Below are 20,176 nucleotides of genomic sequence, written 5' to 3'. Positions count from 1 at the left end.
GACAGGTTCCTGAATGTCACCTCACAATGGCACCAGGCAGCCTACTGAGATCCAGAGTCCTGCATCCATTCTTTATGATAGTCTAAGAACGCATGTGTGCCCTCTGGACACAGTTAAGGAAGCCACAGCCAAGCCCCGAGGCCTGGTTGCTGGCTCTGTTTTGGGCCATCTGGCCAGAGTGCCGTGCACATGGGTGTTCCTGGTGGGAGGGGGCTCAGGCAAAGCCAAAGAAAATCACAATCTGCTCTACAGACAGGAGGAGCTTTACTCTAGGACTCATTCCTGGCTCTGCCTCCAAGCTCCCACTGGCCTACTTCCTACCAAGACCAGGGCCAACCTCCCTCTCTGGGCTTCTCATGTAGTTCTGGCTGGGCTGGAGAAGCTGAGATACCTTTGTTCTTGAGCAGAAGGTTCTAGAAGAGGGGACTGTCCTACATACTCACATGCTTCCGACTTCCTGGGGATGCTGCCTATCTGAAGCAAGCACATATTAGCCGTGATAACTAGGCAGGACTGCTTTCCTGGGCAGAAGGGAGGCACCCGTAACAACAGCACATGGTTAGGGCAGGGCCTAGTGTGAGAGGCCTGAGCCAAACGAGAAAGTTAAAGTGACCAAACACCTCCTGAAGCATCAACGGCAGGGAGGGAGAGGCGGCCAAGGCGTCTGGCTCTGGGCTCTAGAACGTTCTTAGGGCTAAAGCAGGGAGATTGAATTCTGCAAGGCAGGTGCCTGCAGCTTCTTGCTGGGGAAGAAAAGGAGGCAATGTTCCCAGTTGGCAGTCAAGATTTGCAAACGGAACTCCGCAGACTGTAGAGCATTTGTCTGTCCTGCTCTACCTCTGTGAAGGGCAGGGTCTGTGGCCAGAGGAGTGAAGAAAGTGGATGGGAGGCACTCTGACCCACCCAAGCTGGGCCCTGGCCATGGTAGTCCATGTAGTGTGAGAAAGCCTAATACAGGACCAGGAAGAAAAGTGTGGGGAACAACCAACCAACAGACCCCCAAGAAGCCATCTCTGGGGCAAGAGGAAGGTCCTGGGCCTTCAAACAACCAACAGGCCTCCTCCAAGAAGTCTGCTCTGGGGCAAGAGGAAAGTCCTGGGCCTTAGGGTGGGAGAAACCAGTTCAAGAGTGTGTGTGAAAGGGGTGCTCTGCAAAGAACACAGTGGGAAGACAAGTGCTGGGGAACTGGGCATGAGAGTTTACACTAATCCTCAGGCTTAGCAAGAGACTCAAGATTGTCACCAGTTCAAAGTCAGCCTAAGTTACATAGTAACTTCCAGGACAACCTGAGTCCTGGCATAAAGAGACTTCACAGGGCTAAGAAGCCAAGAGCAGTGCTCAGGTCATCATGGGTAAATGGGGTTCAAGGAGGTCTTGACAGAGGTGCCCCTTTAGAGAGAGTTCTGGGAGAGATGATCCCAGTGCACAGGTGGGGGTTCCCTGCAAGCATTTCTATTCTGTTTCTTCCTCACCACAGACATGGAGGGATCATACCCCATTTTACAGATGGGAAAGACAAGCCTTACAGCTGTGAGGTCACCAATGCAAGCCCCCATTGCCTGTTTACTTGTGGAACCAAGCTATGGTCTTAGGCTACCTGGCTCCAAAGCTGACTGCTTTTGGACTCCACTCCACCACCCTCTCTCCTTTTTCTGCCATCTTCCGAAACCCTCCTTCCCACTCCCGTTGCTGTGGAGGGCCAAAGACAGACTTGGGGAGCAGGACCCTGCCATTAGCAACCTGATGCCCTGGATCTAGGTCCCACGCTCTGGGAAGCAAAGCTTTGCGGGTGCCTGTAGAGTCGGGGGCGGGGGTTTGGGGGAGTGTTGGGGAGGCCGGGTGGACCCAGGGCCACCGGACCAAAGCGTCAGCACCTCGGAGAGCGCCGGGGGGCGGGGCGGGGGCGGGGCCACGAGACCCCAGCCTGCCCGGGGGCGCGCGCGGGGCGCTCTCGCGGGGGCCGCAGGCAAAGCGGCGCGCGGTCCGGAGCCGCGCCCGCCCCAGCCGAGTCCGAGCCCTGCGGCGGCGGCGGCCTCCTCGCCGCGCCTCCTCCTCCATCGCCGCCGCCGCCGCCGCCGCCGCCGCCGCTGCCTCCCGCGCCGCGCTCCGCCCGGATGGCCAGGGCTGCGCCCGGGAATGGCGGAGCGAGAGAGCGGCCTGGGCGGGGGCGCCGCGTCCCCGCCGGCCGCCTCCCCATTCCTGGGACTGCACATCGCGTCGCCTCCCAATTTCAGGTGAGCATAGCGGCCGCGCGCGCCCCGCCCTTCGGCTTGGCCTGGAGCCTCGGGATCCCCGGGGACCCAGAGGGCGGCGTGACTTCCGGGCCGAGCCCCCAGACCCTGCAACCCAGGTTGGTCCAGGTTGGTGGTCACCGCGTGTCCCCCCTCCCCCCATCTCCCTCCACCATTTCATGTCCTGAGGTGGGGTGCTCGGGGTGGACCTGGGGCAGAGACCTAGGAGATCGACTTCCCCCTCCGCCTTGGAGCTGAGAGTGGGTCTGGGGTTTAGATGGAATTCTCGGTGCAGCAACCCGCCCAGACTTTACCCTACTGCGTTCCAAGGTTTCTGGCCCAAGGTGGGGGCAAGCTCGGGGTTGGGGGCCCGCGGGCCCCAGTTCTCTGAGGTAACAACCTTGATGCTGTAAGGAGGGTAGTCCCCTCCCCCAGCTCGCCTGACCAGATTGCTAGGCTATCGTGGGCAAGGTCTGGATTTGGGCAGCTCCCACCTGGTCAGTTGTGTAGGCAGAAGAATCGCTTTCAACCAGTGGAACCCAATATGCTTGTGGGAGGGGAACCTGCCTGTGAATATCCAAGGATGTCTTTGGAGGTCCCTACTGTGATACATACTCAGGACCCGACCTGAGCTCCCCTTCTATCCACCTCGAAACTCTAGTATTAGACCAGGTAAATTTCAGAGACATAAGGGGTGATGTGTTGTGCCGGTAATGTCCTCTCTTACACACACACACACACACACACACACACAGGCACACACACACACAGACACACACACACACAGACACACACACAGACACACACAGGAGAGAGAGAGACAGAGACAGAGAGAGAGAGAGTTGGTGGGGAAGAAGAGAAGGGTATTACTGCTCCAGAATCCAGGAGAAAGAAGCTGAGACCTATCTCATTGTTCCCCCATCTCAGGAGCAGGCGCCTTTCTGTCTCCTGGGGCCCTTGCCCCAGCCAGGCCCCAGCTGGGCTCTGGCGCCAACTCATCTGTTGAAGGGGTCTCTGGCTCCCAGGTCCTCAGGTGGGCAGAGACCCCCCCAGGGATCTCAAATGATATGATCGATCCCTGAATCCTCCAAGGGGGCCCTGAGCCCAGAACCAGAAGGAGGCATCCAGAGGAAGGTTCCAAACCTGAAGGAAGGCTGGAGAACTGCAGCCTCCAGGCTAAGAATTGAGATTCTCCCTAGCAGGTTAGAACTTTGCAGGGGGAGAAAATAAACTGTGAGGACCATGGGTTCAAATCCTAGCTCCACTGTTTCCTCACTGCCTGATCCAAGCATGCTTTTGTCTCCTTTGGCCTCATCTGTTGAGTGGGCTAATTAATATTGATTCCAGCCTGGGAAGGAGATAGTGCATATCAAGTCACTGTTCAACAAGTAGCCTTCTACCCCGGCAGGAAGCTGCACAGCTTGTTTCTGTCAAAGCATTTCTCCAGGGTAGTTCACTGAACCTTCACAACCACCCTGAAGGTGTACCTTGGTCTGCCTTTTGTAGAGCAGAGACATTGGAAAATACAGAGGGCAGAGGGGCTAGCCTAGGGACCACAGAAAAGTCTGAGACTGGGTCAGGACTGGAACCTGAGACCAGGTCTGAGCCTGCTCAGTTCCCCCTCCCTACAGGCCCTACCTCTGGCCCAGGATAGGCTCACATCCCCGATTCTGGCAGAAAGTTATCATTTAGTATAGAGGTCTGAGAAGCTGAGATGAAGGATACCAGCCAGGGAGCATATGACCAAATCTGGGCTATGGAGAATGAGGGCGACAGTATACTGAAAGGTTGAGGAGTGGGCTGGCCCTCCAGGACACTGTGCCCTGGCTGTGAGACAAAGCAAGCTCGTGGGAATAATGCTGGGCAGTGTCTTGGGCCCTGCATGCCTGCTGCCTACTTCAGCAGCCTCCCCTGCCCTTTCTCTGGTCCCGCCTAAGCAGCCATTGGTCCAGCCCCGTTCAACCCTGAGCAAGTATGCTGTCTTGTGGCACTTTGGTAGGTTGTGGGTTCAACTGCTCTTTTTAGCTATGTGCTCCAAGACTGGGCACGTAAGCCCTTTGGGTCTTTCTTTGTTCTTCAAAATGTCTTCTTTAGGCCCTGCTCAGGATGGTCCTAGAACTCAGGGGTGTGTGTGTGTGTGTGTGTGTGTGCCATTTCTACTGTGAGCTTCTAGAATGTGTAAGTGGTGCATACTCACACTTTGCTGTCCCCGTTACTCAGCCCAGAATAGGTTCTCAACAGTGCCTTACTGGTTTATTATTGAATTGAGGATGGATGTCCTGGGCACATTTCCCCTAGAGAACAAACAGAGCAGTGGTGAATGCTGACCTCAGGGAAATCATGCTAAGAACTTGTTGTGGACAAGAGTGTGTCCTCCTGTAACCACGGGAACAGGTTAGTATTACCCCTGCTTTCAGATGTGGAAACCAAGGCATAGAGAGGTAGAGGAGCTGATGTGAACCCAGAAAGTCTTATTTCAACTCTGCCACTAAAAAAGAGAGCCCTGGGATACTGGGGAGCACCTTTAGAGGGATAAGCATGTGTGGACTTGAAAGATGGGAGCGTCTGTTGGAAGTTGATTTAAATGAGTATGTTCTGGGTGTTTTTTCTGATTATGGAAATCTTCCATCTGGTCCCTAGTGGTTTGTCTGGATGTGGGGTGGAGCGAGGACTTTGTGCTTTTTACTTTACCTGTTTGGGTACCATTTGGCTTCTTATTTTTGGATTAGCATGTGTATAAGTTACTAAGTTACTTACAGCATAGCAAAAAGATATTTTTAACTGATCCATGTTCTTCATAAAGGAAGCTCTAGGGGAGAGAATTTAGAGCATTACACAATGGATCTATTGGTCCTGGATGTGTGGGATGAAGGGGTGGAACAGGGGACAGTCATCCCAAATGGAAGGACCACAGAACAAAGGGATATTCATGGGAAGTAATATGAACAGCCTGCTTTAAGGGTATGGCTGAGTTCTGGATAAGGGAGATCTCAGATTATCAACTTACCAGGCCTGGGGTATGATGCAGTGCTAAGTATGCTGGAGGGCCTAAGTTCCAACTCTACCACTGCGGAAGAAAACAAATTAGAGAGAAGAAAAACAGTCCAGGAAATCTCTCTCTTATGTAGAAACATGGAAGGACCAGTGACTTCCCCAAGAACACACAGCGAGTTAATGACATGGTTGGGATGGAGCCCAGGACCCAGACTCCATCTGTGGTTTCCACAGACCCTACTGCTCTGCCTGAGCATGAGAGATGCTCACCACAGAGCTGGGGTCCCATTACCTCTTTACAGAGCTGTATACACTGTCTTCCTTTGCCGGGCTCACCAGGAAGGGCAGTATGCAGAGGTCCTGACCTGGATCTGACCCCCATGCAGGTGACAATGTAGAGGAAAACAGTGTCTGACCAGCTAGGCCAAGTGTGGTGGCCGTACAGGTCCAGGGCCCACAGGGGAAGGTCAAGCAATCCTCACAGAGGAGGAAAGTACAGTGGGGAGGACAGGCTAGAACAGGCAAGCCTGCAGGGTGACACCTGTCTGCCAGTGTGGAGAGCAGAGCTGTGCAGGAAGCGGGAGGCTGTGTTAGGAGGCTGGACTCTTCAGCCACAAGCAGTGGGTGCTGGCCTGGGGTCAGGCAGGGACTGACAGCAGCCGGCGGATAGTCTGCTCGCGCTCTGGCTGCTGGACAGAGTAAGTGGGTAGGCCAGGAGACTGGTGGTCTAACCAGCCATCCTGCCCATCCTGCAGGCAGATGAGAAGCCTGCATGGGGGACAGGATGGGAGATGGTTAGAGGATGGGGCAAGCCAGATCCTCCCACTGGAAGGGAGGGATCTAGTCGGAGGATGAGGAAGACACAGCAGTGACCAGCTGGTACTGGCGTTCCTTGGGAGATGAGAACCAGGCAGGCAGGGGTCTAGTCACCTTGGCACTTTGCAGATTTCAGATTGGTGATCTTTGCTGACCCAGTGGGTGGAGTCGAGTGGGCAGTTGGTTTGGGATATGGAGCTTGGGGGAGGGCATGTCCTAGAACCATATTCCTTGAAGTGTCAGTGTTCAGAGAAGATGGCTGTCACCTCAGAAAGAACCCAGGGGATGGTGGAGGACAAGGTGGTCCGGTAGCCAGGCTGGGGACCACCAGCCATGTGTGGTGAGGTAGGCCAGTTGCTGCCTCTGGCCTGGCTCCTGGTGACCCTATGGTGTAGAGCAGAGGAACTGGCTAGCCTCACACAGCCCACCTGTAGCCAGGGAAGGAGTTCTACCCCAGCCTTCGAGCATCCGAGCCCTCATTGGGGTCTCTGGATCCCTGGGAAGTGGTACAGCCTATGTCACCAACCCCAGCTCAGGGGTCTTCTAGAATATCATCTTTGTCCCCTGGCTCTGTTCACATTCATATACAACTCTGGGAACCTCTCCTGGGTACTGGCTGTGTTCTGTTACTGGATATGCAAGTAAGGGCCACACAGCTCCTACCCCGACCAGGTCCTACCACCCCCCACCACTCCCCACCCCCGCCCCAGGCAGCCAAGGACTCCATCATCTAACGGGTGCTTAGTTAGTGTCTGTGTGAATAGCTTTGCATAGGATGGGGTGAGTTTGGGAGATTGAGACTGGTGGTGGAGAGACTAGGAGCAGGGGTCCGGGGCTAGGCTGTGGGAAGCAGAACCACAGATGTTTGCTGGGTACAGCAAAGGGAAACTCCTCAGATTTCACCCCTCCCACAGCTCTGTCCCTATGGGTCTTGTGTCTTCCCAGGGAAGCCATAGGCCATCCAGCCTGCCTCCTCCATCCAACACCCACCTTTTAAAAAGACCATGTCTCATGTCACTCAGACTGGCCTGGAACTTGCTATGTAATTGAAGAGGACCTTGAGTTCCTCTTGTTGCCGCCTCCCAAATGCTGGGGTCTAGTCACCTTGGCACTTTCCAGATTTCAGATTGGTGATCTTTGCTGACCCAGTGGGTGGAGTCGAGTGGGCAGTTGGTTTGGGGTATGGAGCTTGGGGGAGCGCATGTCCTAGAACCATATTCCTTGAAGTGCACAGGTCCGTGCAGTGCGTGGGGGGGGGGGGGGGCTCAAGCACCACTCGTTGCATGCAAGGCCAGCGCTCTGTGGTGGAGCTGTGGGTGGAGCTGTCTCCAGGCCCAGACTGCCCTGTTGCTTATTCTTTGGTTATCATTCTCCATATTCACACACAGACTCTGTGGTGTTTATTCTAGAAGACACACAAACTGTCTGTTCAGTGGAATGCAGTGCCCCACACTTCCCATCCCACTCTGGGTTAGACTCCTGCATGGCTCTAGCGACCCAGTTCTAGCTTGGTGACTAAAGGGTCCCACAAATTGGGTCAGCAGTGCCACCCAGGACAACATCGTACACAGTTTTGTATGTAAGGGATTTCCACATGTGGAATTGTACATTTGGGGGTGTTTCTTCCAAGCTGAGTCAGCCACTGTTCACAGAATCCTTGCCACATATCTCGGAAGTCTTTGGGCAAATTTAGCAGGTTAACCCAGAGTGGGGGCTGTTCCATGGAGGAACTCATTTCCTGAGTTGACTGTTGCTGTTGCTGATGGTGGAGATGACTCCTCTATGGAAGGGGATTAATTCTAGATCAAGAAGCAGCTAGACTACCTAGTCCACTGGCCAGGGGCATGAGGGTACCCTGAGAACCTGGCTTACCCTGCCTTCCAGATTCAGCCAGGCTGTTTTCCCAGAGGCCCGGATAGCCTGCCCTAGACTCTCTGTTGAGAACACAGGAAGTTGGATCCAAAAAGGGAACTGACCTAGACCTTTGCATGGCAAACATGTAAAGACCTGGGAATGCTGGAGTTTGCCCAACCCTTACCTCGTGGCACCTTATATTACTGGCCAGCTGCCCTTTGGGGGGGCCACCGTGGGTCATACAACCCAAAAGGAAAACTACTGTCATTCCAAAACTGCCACTAGGCGGGGCTAAGAGCCACCAGAAAGGTGGAGTGTCCTGTTCTTCAAAGTCAGAGGAGCCAAGGGGCTAGACACTGGGTACCCTCAGGATCTCTTGAGAGCCAGCTCTGTAAGATTTAGGGCTGCCAGGACAGGCCGGACCCCTGGATCTCAGGTGGGTTCTATCACAAGAAGCCCCCAGGGGCGCCATGGCTGGGGCCAAAGGTCCCTTAGCTGGTCTCCTTAACTTAGACAGGAAGCTGGAAGACTCAAGAGAGGCTTCTGACAGCCCACACCTGGCCTTACTCAGTGAAAGCTCAGCGCTGTGCTCGGCCCTCACTTCCTGGGTACAGCCACCTCAGCCTGTGCCTGGGTTGAAGGAGTGCATGAGGAAGCGAGGACCAGCCGGAACTGCTGCAGGGATGGACACACGGCCAAGAGTACGGAGGCAGCCGGGCAGCTGAAAGCACATGAGAATCCCGGAGCAGCTCTGCCTGAGCCCAGTCCAGGACACTGCAGAGCGTGGGGTGTGGTCATGGCCACAAGCTGAGCAAGGTGTGCTGGGGGCCGTCACTGCAAGAGGGTATGTACTGCAGGAAGACAGATGCCCAAGTCAGGGTGGTGTCCAGTGACCAAACTCAGACACAGGGCCAGCAAGCGTGGCTATGCTGTGTGTCTGTCTGCACAACATGGGCAAGTCGGGCTGCTACCCTGGGAGGCTGCCCGAGGTCCAGCCCCGAGGAAGAAGCTGCCAAGCTGCCAGGGCTGTGTGATTCTTCTGTGCCACCTCCCAGACCAGGGCTCAGATTTCCAAGAAAGTGCCTTAGGGCAAGGTCGGGAGGAGCCTCCTGCCTTCCCGACTCCCCGTGACTCCAGCCCCCTCTTCTTCCTTACTGTTGGTGTCGTCCCTTCCCTTCTGAAGTGTCTCTGGGCTCTGCCCGGGAGATCTAGACCACCAGTGCCTAGAGAAGAGTGAGGTGACAGCCGAGGACAGCCCTTGGCCAGTCCTTCCTCCTCTTCTTTGGTAGTGGCCTCCTCCTGACACTCTAATTCAGACACTCCGACTCATTCTGAGGTGGCAGACAGAAAGGAAACTGCGTCTTACCCCTGTGAGATGGCCCAGAACCCCATCCCAAGGTAGTAAAGAAATGTGGCAAGGTTGGTGGCATCTTAAGAAGGGGGAGGATTTGCTCTCAATGCTCCTACCACCAGGCCTGACCCGGGGTCATTCTGCCCGGCTTATTCCGCTTAGGAGAATCACCCCAAAGACAGACAAGGGTACTCACACCAAGGTTTCTAGATGGATGGAACATGTCATCCCCTGGGGCTTCTTTCCTGGGTGAATTTAGGAGAGAAGGCAAGAACACCCTCCCTGCCCTGAAGGCAACTAAGGACTAATGGAAGGCTCCTGACCCCTAGTCCATAGCTCTTCTTGTCTTCGTCCAGTTAACCCAGTGCCCTCATCCGGCTTGTCCCACTCAGACCGTTGTTCAGGAAAGGGCTCAGCAGGCCATGCTGAGGGGCCGTGGATACACAGGGACACATCCTCTGGCCATATAGACTCCTGCAGCCCGACTCCAAACCCTCCAGTTTGAGAGGAAGGGTAGAGACCGAGGCTTTCCTGTGGCCAACACCTGGCATGTGTCTGCTGAGCACATAGTGTGTTTGACGTCCTCACCAGCTCCAACCTCCAGGAGCATCCAGTCTAGATGGGAGCCAGGAAGGGAGAAATGTAGATGATAAGGGGGCGGCATTCCATCCAACTCTGTAGCCAGGATGGGTAGGGCATCTCTGATGGGTCCAACCAGAGGATGACGCCTGCCCTATTGAGAGGGGTAGGCATGCCCAGTTTGAAGGCCTTCCACGTGTACCATGCAAGTCCCAGGTTGGGACTGTTGGGGCCCGGTACCCATTCTTGAGGAGCGAGGCTCAGTGAATAGGTAATTGCACACAAGGCTAGAGTCTGCCCCTTGCAGAGAGCCCAGGAGGGGTTTGAGTGAGGAGAGAAGGGATGCTGGTGTCCCTTGAGACTTTGCCTCATGCCCATAGGAGGGGTAGTACAGGTATAGGGAGACTGAGGCCAGCAGACAGGGGCACCCCCTTGTCTGGTGGATGCAGGAACTGGACCAGGGTTTGGCAGTGAGGTGTGTACAGAGGGCACCCGTAGAACTGGGGCATCTGAGGACACCTCCAGGGAAGATGCCCAGTGGGACCCAGGAACTGCCATGCTGCCTGAGTCCCACACCTTACAGGTAGACTGCGTTTAGTGTCAGCTACAGGGCCAAAAGGCCAGACTGCGGAGGATGCTCTGGTTTCTGGACCAGCCCCCTGGCCACTTCCATGCCAGCTGGTGGCCACACCCCCATGTCTGGAAACCTGTTACCCCTTGGGGTCCGAATCTTCCAGGACAGTTGCTACTAGAGACCTCCAGACCCAGTCAAAATCACTCCCAAATGACTCCCAACCATGCTCCAAGTGGGTCCTCATTGCTCTCTCTCTGGAAGCCCCAATCCCCGACCCAACCTCCCTGGCCCTGGGCGGGCGTGCAGAAGCTTCGCAGACGCGGTGTGGAGGCAGAGCCTGTGACTGTGTAAATTCGGGTGTCCATTTTTGGGGCACCTTGGAAGCCCCTCCATCTTCCCACTTGGCACCCTGAGTGTGGCGCTGGCCCTTTAAAGCAGATCAGGGTCTGGCTTTGAGGGGGAAAAAAATACCAGATTTCTGCCGTCAGCTTACAAGCCTGGCCTTGGGAGGAGGGAGGGTCACTCCAGCCCCCAACAGGGGCATTGGAAGGGCAGGTGGAGCCAGTAGCATTGATCGCAGTAACCTGATCCCGCGGGGGAGGCGGCGACATCGCAGCGCGTCGGGCCGCCTAGGGAGGAAGCTGCCCGCATCTGAGGGCTGGGCCAGGAAGAGTTGGGGCTGGGGCCTGGGTGGGCAGCTGCGGCCTCCTCTCGGGCCCATCTATTTTTAATGAGCTCCCCAGGCTTCTGCAGCCGGCAGGATGCAGAAAGGCAGGCCCAGTTGGTGGAGGCCAGGAGCCTCAGCCCTGCCTTGAGCTCTGGCCCCCCCACCCTTCTGGGCATGAGAGGGCAGCCCTGGAGCCCCGCAGCCCCCTGGCCGGGCAGGGCTCTCCATGCAGCTGGTACTGAAGATGGATTCGAGCCCAGACAATGACAGCTGGTTGGAGGATCAGTGGGAGCGCTGGTAGGGTCCTGGGGGCTGACCTCCGGGTGGGGGAGGGGTGAGTCGGGGGGGAGGCGCTCCATTGAGCTCAGGGCCCCTGTTCAGATTGAGTGAGGCAGAAGCAGAGGTGTGAGCCTTCTAGGCTTCCCTGGGAGCTGCGCCCCGTCCTTCCTTTCCTGGGTGACCTTGGATGAGCTTGTGTGCCTCTGCTCTGTGCCTAATCTCCTGGTCTCTGGGAAAAGGCCCAGGCATTCTCTTCAGCTCCCCAGATGTCCCACTTACGCCGAGCCAGACAAAGTGCCAGGGTTGGGATGGGCAGGTACAGGGCACAGGCCGTCATCACAGTGGCTGTCAGCAGTACATCTCCAGGTGGGCACACAGGCTGGCCTGGGCTCCTGGAAGCCTGCGAGTGTCTGGTACTCAAGGGCTCTTTGTGGTCTGTCACAAGCCCGAGCCTGGGCCTTCCCTGACCCCATTTGCTCAGGGTCCTTACACCAGATGAGATTGTGTAGTTGAAGAGACGAGACCAAGAATGTAAGAGAAAGTCATAGCTTTTCTTAGAACAGGCAGATTCCAGGTCGCCCTCACTATTACCCTGGCTCAGTATTTTTTGTGGGTTAGAGAAAGGGCCCCTGCTGTGCCTTCTGGTAGCCCTTTGGGTCTTGTTACTGTGGAGTGCAAAGGTTTCCCTGCTCTGGGTACCTCTTGGGGTTGAACTAGCCTTGGCACTTGCTTTGGCCATGGAGGCATCTCTCCAACAGAACTGAGGCTCTGGACAGTTGGGCCTTCTAGGACCGCCTTCTGGTTGGCAGCAGGATGGAGAACTCCCAGCTGGTGATGCTGGAGGAACCTTGAGCTGCCTCCTCCGCCACCCTAGGTGGAATGCCTTTTGGCTCCAACCCCGAATCCTTCCCCTGCCACTGGTACAGACTGAGTCCTCCATCCGGGAGCTGTCGTCTGCCTTCCAGAGGCTTCCCCCGAGGGAGAAGAGGGAGGCACCAGCAGGGTTAGTTGAGGCTTAGGCCCCCTAGGTTGTAACATTGGTTTCTGTCCCCGCCAGGCTCACCCACGACATCAGTCTGGAGGAGTTTGAGGATGAAGACCTTTCAGAGATCACTGATGAGTGTGGAATCAGCCTGCAGTGCAAAGACACATTGTCTCTCCGGGTAAGGGCTGGGTCTAGAGAGTCTGCGTGGGGTGGGGGGATGGGGACAGAAGTGAGGGCACCCCTCTATTTACAAAGGAGCTTTTGAGTAGGTGTGGCACCCCTAGGAAGTGAATGAACAATGCAGGAAGCACCTAGTGCAATGTTTGGCACATCTTGGGTGCTCAAAGCAAAATCCTAATGTTTTGTATTGTATTCTCTTCTCAGTGCTCAGGCAGGAGGCAGCTCCTTCAGCTGCTCACAGAGAGGGAGCAGGAGGGCTTGCCATGTAGGACAGAGGCAGTGAGGGCCAGAATGAAGGCAGGGGCCTCTCAGGAGCTTCTTGGCAGAGGACCCGCAGCGGGACAGGGCGGAGTCTGGTAGACTCCGCAGTGCTTTGGGGCAGGAGAAGGGAGCCAGGGTGCTGCTGGGCTAGCTCCTGTGACTCCTGCTGCTGCTGCTGCTGCTGCTGCTGCTGCTGCTGCACCACCCTGACCACACTACCAGCCTTTGGGGGCTTTCAGTGGTGCCTGCCGAGGGGTTCTTCCAGTACTGGTATTACTCTGAGCCCCTTGGCTTTGCCATAGTGACAGGCTGTCTCCTGTCCTTATGTCTGAGTGCCAGGGTACCAGGATAGATGGGAATCCCCGTTCTGTTGTCTGAACACAAACCAAAGACTTGCTTGCAGGATGGGGAAGGCAAGTGCACTGGGCTAAGTGTCCGAGTCCAGCACTTTATCTAACCAGGTACTTGAGTAGCTAGATGTGACATTTAGATAGCTGTAGAGTGAGCTAGGGAAGGGTATTTGTCTTAGACCTCCTGCTATCCCTAGCACTTTTAGAAACTTCCAGGCAAAGGAAGGCAAGCCCTGAGGATGACTTTCCAGTTCCCATTCCCAATCCTCTACCTTCTGGCCAGGCCAGAAAGGATGGAGGCAGTGGCATTCTCCTCTGGGCTTGGGGAGTGGTCCCAGAGCTGGGTCATGACTTCTCGAAGGTCCCATACCTGTTCTGGAGTTTGAAACTACTGTCTCCTACATGCAAAGCTTTCAAGAGGGTCTTTTGCAGTTAGCCAGAACCACCTCCACCCCTACCCTGGTAGTGCTCGACTAACTAGGGCAATCCCCCGGTTGGAGCTAGTCCAAGTCTCAGTGGCTTTCATGCACACTTTGCAGTGTCCTCTCCTCTCTGGTAACCTGGAAGACAGCAGTATACAGTCAGGGGATCTGTCCAAGGTGCCAGGAGTTAGTGGCCACATTGGAAGTAGCAAATAGGGACTATAAAGGCAGGGTTGGAGGAAGGAAGTGTTCAGGTTAGAGCTGACTGGCAAGAGCTCCCCCTCAGAGTCCCCCTTGGGGTCCAGTCAGGGCCTCCAGTCCCCACTGCAGTCTTTCTCACCTGGCTGACACGCACTTTTCCCAGTTTGCTTCAATGGCCCCTTCGAACGCCAGCTGTCTCACCCATCCCTACTGGGGCCGGAATTCCTGGGCGACCCCTAGGTCTCCGTGGCAACAGTGGTGATTTCACTCTGGGCTCGGCTTACCACCAGAGTGAGGTCACTGGCCGTTGCCAAGGGAACGGGAGGGTTCAAGGAGTCCGGAGGGGGGGGGACCGTGGGAGCGGAGTGGCGTGGGCGGTTCCTTCTGGCCTGGGGACGCGGCCTCGTGGTGGGTGGTGGGGTGGGGGGGTGGACGGGAGTGGCCCAGCGCTTGGGTCTCTGCTCCGCTCCCTGTCTCCCTCCCTTCGCGGCTGCCGAATGGGCTCGTCCGGTGGGGAGGCGGGGCACAGCGGCATCAGACCCGCCCCTCCCGCGAGACCCCTCCCCCGCTCACAAGGCCCCTCCCCTGACGCCCCTCCGTCCGCGCCGCGCAGCCCCCGCGCGCCGGGCTGCTGTCTGCGGGTGGCAGCGGCAACGCGGGGAGCCGGCTGCAGGCGGAGATGCTGCAGATGGACCTGATCGACGCGGCAGGCGACACTCCCGGAGCTGAGGACGACGAGGAGGAGGAGGACGACGAGCTCGCTGCCCAACGGCCGGGAGTGGGGCCTCCCAAAGCCGAGTCCGGCCAGGAGCCTGCGCCTCGCAGCCAAGGCCAGGGCCCGGGCACGGGCAGCGGAGACACCTACCGGCCCAAGCGGCCTACCACGCTCAACCTCTTCCCGCAGGTGCCGCGGTCTCAGGTGAGCTGCTCGGGGCAGAGCTGAGGGGGCGGCGCCCTGGGTGGACAGGGAAGATGTAGGGGCGTGGGCCTGCTGGTGGGGTCGAGGACCCTGGCATGATGCCTGGGAAGGAGCAGGTTTTCTGCAGGTAGACCAGAGGAAGGACTTGTCCAGGGGCAGGAAAGTCTGTCCTGAGAAGGGCTGATCCCAGCAGGCTGGGTATGGGTTCTGGAAAGGGTCGAAGGGGTTGCCAGGGACTCCAGTGGGGAGAGTCGCAGGGGACTAACAAAGGAGTTGGGTTCCTACAGTCGTGACAGGGTCCTCTTTGGGTTGGGGGCTTTGGTGAAGGTCGAGGCGGCGGCAGGGCCTGGGGAAAAGAGCATCTGAAATGGGATGAAGATGGAATGGGAATTTAGGGTCTGCAGCCAGTTGGACATCTCAGCAGCTGGACATTCCAGAAAGCAGCAATAGAGATGGAGGATGGAATTGTTTGACTGAGTTGGGGCCTAGGGCCCCTGGCAGGTGGCTGGATGCCAAAGCGGGGCTGCCTTGACCCATTGTCTTGTAGGCCTAGGCAGGAGAGGTACTGGGAGGGAAGGAGCTGGGGAGGTGGAGCTACTGGTGGAGAGTTGAGGGGCTGCAGGGAAGAGGTTGGTCCCTTTCCCAGGATCCTCTGGCGTGGCTTCTGGCAGCTCAGTTCATGAATGTGTGTGTGTTGCTTATCGTGTTCCCTGGAGAGGGAGCCCAAGTTGTGTGTGGAGAGCCCTGTGCATGGGCACTGTTCAGGGGTCTCAGGAGGCTGAATGTGGCATGCATGAGCGTTCTGGGAGATCCAGGAAGGAGGGCTGCTGACACTACATCTGTCAGTCCTCAGTCACGTGGGGTGAAGTGGGGGTGAGTGTTATGGAGTCATGATTTGAATGATTCATCCAGGCCCACAGGCCAGCTTTTGGGGAGACCCTTCCTTGTACCAGAGTGCCCCCACCACTTTGCTAGACCCCAGCTTTCTGGGTCAGTCATCCCGTCCTTCACCAGGGCTGGGTTTGAGCATCAGAACATGTCTTCCGTCAGCGTCTGGGGCTGCAGTCTGACTCTCCTGGGAGCTGTGCTTCTCCCTCCGCACCCTCTACTCAGCACCCACGCTGGCCAGCACCACCATTGCATCTCTTGAGGGTTGTCTCCAAGCCAGCAGGCCCGTGGGGAGGGTGGTAATTTCCCACCCTGGCTGCCTGCTGGATGGAGGTTGGCAGAGAGGCCTTTGGCAAGGCCAGATGGGGTGGGAACAGCCTAGGGATGGCCTGATGGGGGCAGGACCGGGGCCTCCCTGTGCCGGGCACTGCTGACCGCTTCTTCATAAGAGCCTTTTGTTCTCTGCACAGGACACGCTGAATAATAATTCTTTAGGCAAAAAGCACAGTTGGCAGGACCGCGTGTCTCGGTCATCCTCCCCCCTGAAGACAGGTAAGTGAGACCTCTCTCCCTGAGTTGGAGACCCAGTGTCTTCTTCACCTGGCCCCCCTGGGCTGAGGTCGCCGGTGACTGGCTGCAGAGGACAACCGGGAAGAGGAGGGGGCAGGTATCTGGAGTGGGGCCCAGCTCTCAGTACCAACTCGCCTGTCCTCTAGGGGAGCAGACACCTCCACATGAACACATCTGCCTGAGTGACGAACTGCCGCCCCAGAGCAGTCCCGTTCCCACCAAGGATCGCGGCACCTCCACCGACAGCCCTCGCCGCCGCAGTGCTGCCACGCAGATGGCACCTCCGGGTGGCCCTCCTGCCGCTGCACCTGGTGGCCGCGGCCACTCCCATCGAGACCGAATCCACTATCAGGCAGATGTGCGGCTCGAGGCAACTGAGGAAATCTACCTGACCCCAGTGCAGAGGCCCCCGGACCCTGCAGAGCCCACCTCCACCTTCTTGCCGCCCACGGAGAGCCGGATGTCCGTGAGCTCCGATCCGGACCCTGCGGTTTACGCTGCAACTGCAGGGCGGCCACACCCCTCCATCAGTGAGGAGGATGAGGGATTCGACTGCCTGTCATCCCCAGAGCGAGCTGAGCCACCAGGTGGAGGGTGGCGGGGAAGCCTCGGGGAGCCACCGCCGCCTCCACGGGCCTCCCTGAGCTCGGACACCAGCGCCCTGTCCTACGACTCGGTCAAGTACACACTGGTGGTGGATGAGCATGCCCAGCTTGAGCTGGTGAGCCTGCGGCCATGCTTCGGAGACTACAGCGACGAAAGCGACTCTGCTACTGTCTACGACAACTGTGCCTCTGCCTCCTCACCCTATGAGTCAGCCATCGGTGAGGAGTATGAGGAGGCCCCTCAGCCCCCGCCTCCCACCTGCCTCTCGGAGGACTCCACACCGGATGAGCCTGATGTCCACTTCTCTAAGAAGTTTCTGAACGTCTTCATGAGTGGCCGCTCTCGCTCCTCCAGTGAGTCAGTGAGCGGGGAATGGGGGGGGGGGGGGGGGAACCCTGGCCAGGGAGAGCTGATAGTCTGTCTGAGAGCAGGACAGAGCTTTCTACTTGCCCCACGCTGAGGCCTCCTCCTCCAGCCTCTTGACTTCCTACAGGTGCTGAGTCCTTCGGGCTGTTCTCCTGTGTCATCAATGGGGAGGAGCAGGAGCAATCCCATCGGGCTATATTCAGGTGAGGGCTGCCCCCTTCCCTACCCCCCTTCCCTTCCCTACCAGCCCATCACTGGCATCCCTCTGCTGCTGGGGGACAGTATCCCCCTGTAGGAACTCACCTTAATGACAAAATGCTGGAGTGTCATGAGGAAGCTAGGACTATGCACCTAACCTGGTGAGGGGCCAGAGAGATACCTGCCCTGCATAGAACCTGCACCCCATCTTGCCTCTAGGCAAGGTGCTCATTTTCCATGGCTTTTTCATTATCAAGGCCTAGGCTCCCTTCCTCCCTGGCCCCTGAAATCTTGGGTAGCAGATGCATATCTGAGTGTCATGTGTCCCCTAGGAGACAGCACTGTGACAGGCGCACGGGTATTTTGTAAATGTCAGTGGCTCAGGACCCCACATTAGGCTAAAGAACCCTGACAATCAGCACCTCACATGCTTTTGGGGACAGGTTTGTGCCTCGACACGAAGACGAACTTGAGCTGGAAGTGGATGACCCTCTGCTGGTGGAGCTGCAGGCAGAAGACTATTGGTACGAGGCCTATAACATGCGCACCGGAGCCCGAGGTGTCTTTCCTGCCTACTATGCCATTGAGGTCACCAAGGAGCCTGAGCACATGGCAGGTAGTACTTTCCTCCAGTTTGGTCCCCCCACCCACCCCTGCCTCTACCCACCCGCCTGGCTGCCAGTGAACATGCACCGCAGGTCTTAGGCAGCCGGGGAGGAGAGCAGAGGTTCCATTACACAGTGAGGCCCAGCCAATCAGGGCATGTGAGGATGGCAGCATCCTCTGCTGCCTGAGTCACTCCACATGCTGCACCGTCCCTTCTTGGCTTGGCTCTGAGCCCCCTGCTGATGGCTCTCTTGCTCCTTATTGTATGGTTGCTTTCTAGCCCTTGCCAAAAACAGCGACTGGATTGACCAGTTCCGGGTGAAGTTCCTGGGCTCCGTCCAGGTTCCTTATCACAAGGGCAATGATGTCCTCTGTGCCGCTATGCAAAAGGTACCCACATCCGGCTCCTCGCCTTTTCCTGGGGGGTGCCTATCCTCAGCCAGCCCTCACTATCGGGGAAGAGTACACAAGGGTCTGGAGGCAGTGCTGGGACAGAGGGGTCCCCAGAGAAACACAGAGCTTCCAACACGGCTCTGTCCCTCATGCAGATCGCCACCACCCGCCGGCTCACCGTGCACTTTAACCCACCCTCCAGCTGTGTCCTTGAGATCAGTGTCAGGGGTGTCAAAATAGGTGTCAAAGCCGATGATGCTCAGGAGGCCAAGGTGACTTCCTTCAAGCCCCAGCCTTCTTGCCCCATGTGCGTCTCCTTCCCCTTCATTTCTCGCCTGCCACGTGCCTCTCTTCTCCCTGTGGACCTGCCCTATCCCCACTGGCCCACCTGCCCGCTTCCCCCTGCAAGCTGACTGTCTTCTCTCATCCCTCCTGTAGGGAAATAAATGTAGCCACTTTTTCCAGCTAAAAAACATCTCTTTCTGTGGATACCATCCAAAGAACAACAAGTAAGTAGGAGAGGCAGACATGAGTGTCCCAGTGGCAGTCCTGGGCCATCGTGGGTGGGGATGGGTAAGAACTTTGTCTCACAGATAGATGCCTGCCTGCCTTCCCACAGGTACTTTGGGTTCATCACCAAGCACCCTGCTGACCACCGGTTTGCCTGCCATGTCTTTGTGTCTGAAGACTCCACCAAAGCCCTGGCAGAGTCTGTGGGGTAAGAGTGTGTGTGTGCGTGTGCGTGCGTGAGTGAGTGTGTGTGTGTGTGTGTGTGTGTGTGTGTGTGTGTGTGTTGGTGAGGGTCTGCCCAGGTAATATGCCCTGTCACAAGACTGGAGCTTCTTCATGCCCAGTATTATTATTACTATCACCCTTGTCCTGGGAGCCCCACTCCTGGAAGAGGTTGGGAGGTGCTAAGGAGCCCAGGGTCTGGGCCACTTCCTTGTTAATTAGCTACTGGGCCCTTTCTCAACTAGTCCTGTCCTCTTTGGGAAATAACTGCCCAGAGAACAGAGCTAAGCCGTCCCAGAGTCCCCAAGAGCCTTCAGAAGAACCTGGCTCGAGGCTCCTGGTCACCCAGTGTCCCCATTTTCCAGGCGTGCATTTCAGCAGTTCTACAAGCAGTTTGTGGAGTACACCTGTCCTACAGAAGATATCTACCTGGAGTAGCAGCGCCACCACCCTCTGCAGCCCCTCAGCCCCAGGCCAGTGGTAGGACAGCTGGCTATGGACAGGATGTGGTACTGCCACAGAGAATGGGGAAGTGCGGGCTGCTGGGGTGGGGGCCGGGGTGTGGGGAGAGGCAGATGCAGTTTATTGTAATATATGGGTTTAGATTCATCTATGGAGGACAGTACAGGCTCTCTGGGGACTGGGGAAAGGTGGGGCTGGGGGGTCAGGCCTCTGACCACAAAGGGATCCCCTAGGAACAGAGGCACTGCCCTCCCTATCCTGGGCCTTGTTTCATGCCGGGGACCCTGGCTTCTCTGGCTCTTGGCTCCTGCCTTGACAAAGCCCATGCCACCTGGAAGTGCCCACCTTCCTGTCCCCACCTCACCTAGAGCCCTGAGCTCAGGCTGAGCCCGACCACCTCCCAAGGACTTTCCAGTGAGGAAATGGCAATACACGACAGTGAAGACCTTGTTCTCAGCCGACGTTGTCCGTGGGGCCTCCAGGCAGCTCTGACCTCCAGCCTGGCCAGCATGCTGGTCCTGGCAGGCTCGTGTGTGCAAGGAGAGGGCTACAGCAAGCCCTGCCTGGCAGGGACAGGCCGCCTCAGCTGGTCCCAGCCAATCCCATCACTGTCTTGTCACCTGGCTACTACTATTAAAGTGCCATTTCCTGTCTGGACCACAGTGGGTGTATTCACTCGGACCCCTGCTGGG

At 57.1% G+C, this 20,176-nt stretch overlaps 1 protein-coding gene across 1 annotated transcript; it reads left to right on the top strand.

The window, feature by feature from the left end:
* Positions 1-2,136: 2,136 nt before the first annotated feature.
* On the top strand, positions 2,137-20,141 carry Mapk8ip1 (mitogen-activated protein kinase 8 interacting protein 1). Its single transcript, XM_059258903.1, has 13 exons — positions 2,137-2,234; positions 12,220-12,348; positions 12,403-12,508; positions 14,358-14,663; positions 16,022-16,103; positions 16,268-17,080; positions 17,221-17,296; positions 17,735-17,907; positions 18,178-18,287; positions 18,446-18,562; positions 18,729-18,799; positions 18,910-19,008; positions 19,388-20,141. Exons 1-13 carry the CDS (start codon positions 2,137-2,139, stop codon positions 19,458-19,460), a joined length of 2,253 nt encoding a protein of 750 aa, XP_059114886.1. The 3' UTR covers positions 19,461-20,141.
* The last annotated feature ends 35 nt before the right edge of the window (positions 20,142-20,176 follow it).

The sequence above is a fragment of the Peromyscus eremicus genome, chromosome 4, assembly GCF_949786415.1.
Source record: "Peromyscus eremicus chromosome 4, PerEre_H2_v1, whole genome shotgun sequence".
NCBI classification, from domain to species: domain Eukaryota; kingdom Metazoa; phylum Chordata; class Mammalia; order Rodentia; family Cricetidae; genus Peromyscus; species Peromyscus eremicus.
Note: the sequence above shows the minus strand (reverse complement) of the source record. Positions and strands in the feature narration are given on the sequence as shown.

What these genes read in the sequence shown, in the direction of transcription:
- Mapk8ip1 (XM_059258903.1), top strand. Translation starts at nt 2,137, where the DNA reads ATGGCGGAGCGAGAGAGCGGCCTGGGCGGGGGCGCCGCGTCCCCGCCG. An exon ending in AAGAGGGAGGCACCAGCAGG is followed by an intron (nt 12,349 to 12,402) that starts GTTAGTTGAGGC and finishes TGTCCCCGCCAG; the next exon opens with GCTCACCCACGACATCAGTC. An exon ending in TCCCATCGGGCTATATTCAG is followed by an intron (nt 17,297 to 17,734) that starts GTGAGGGCTGCC and finishes TTTTGGGGACAG; the next exon opens with GTTTGTGCCTCGACACGAAG.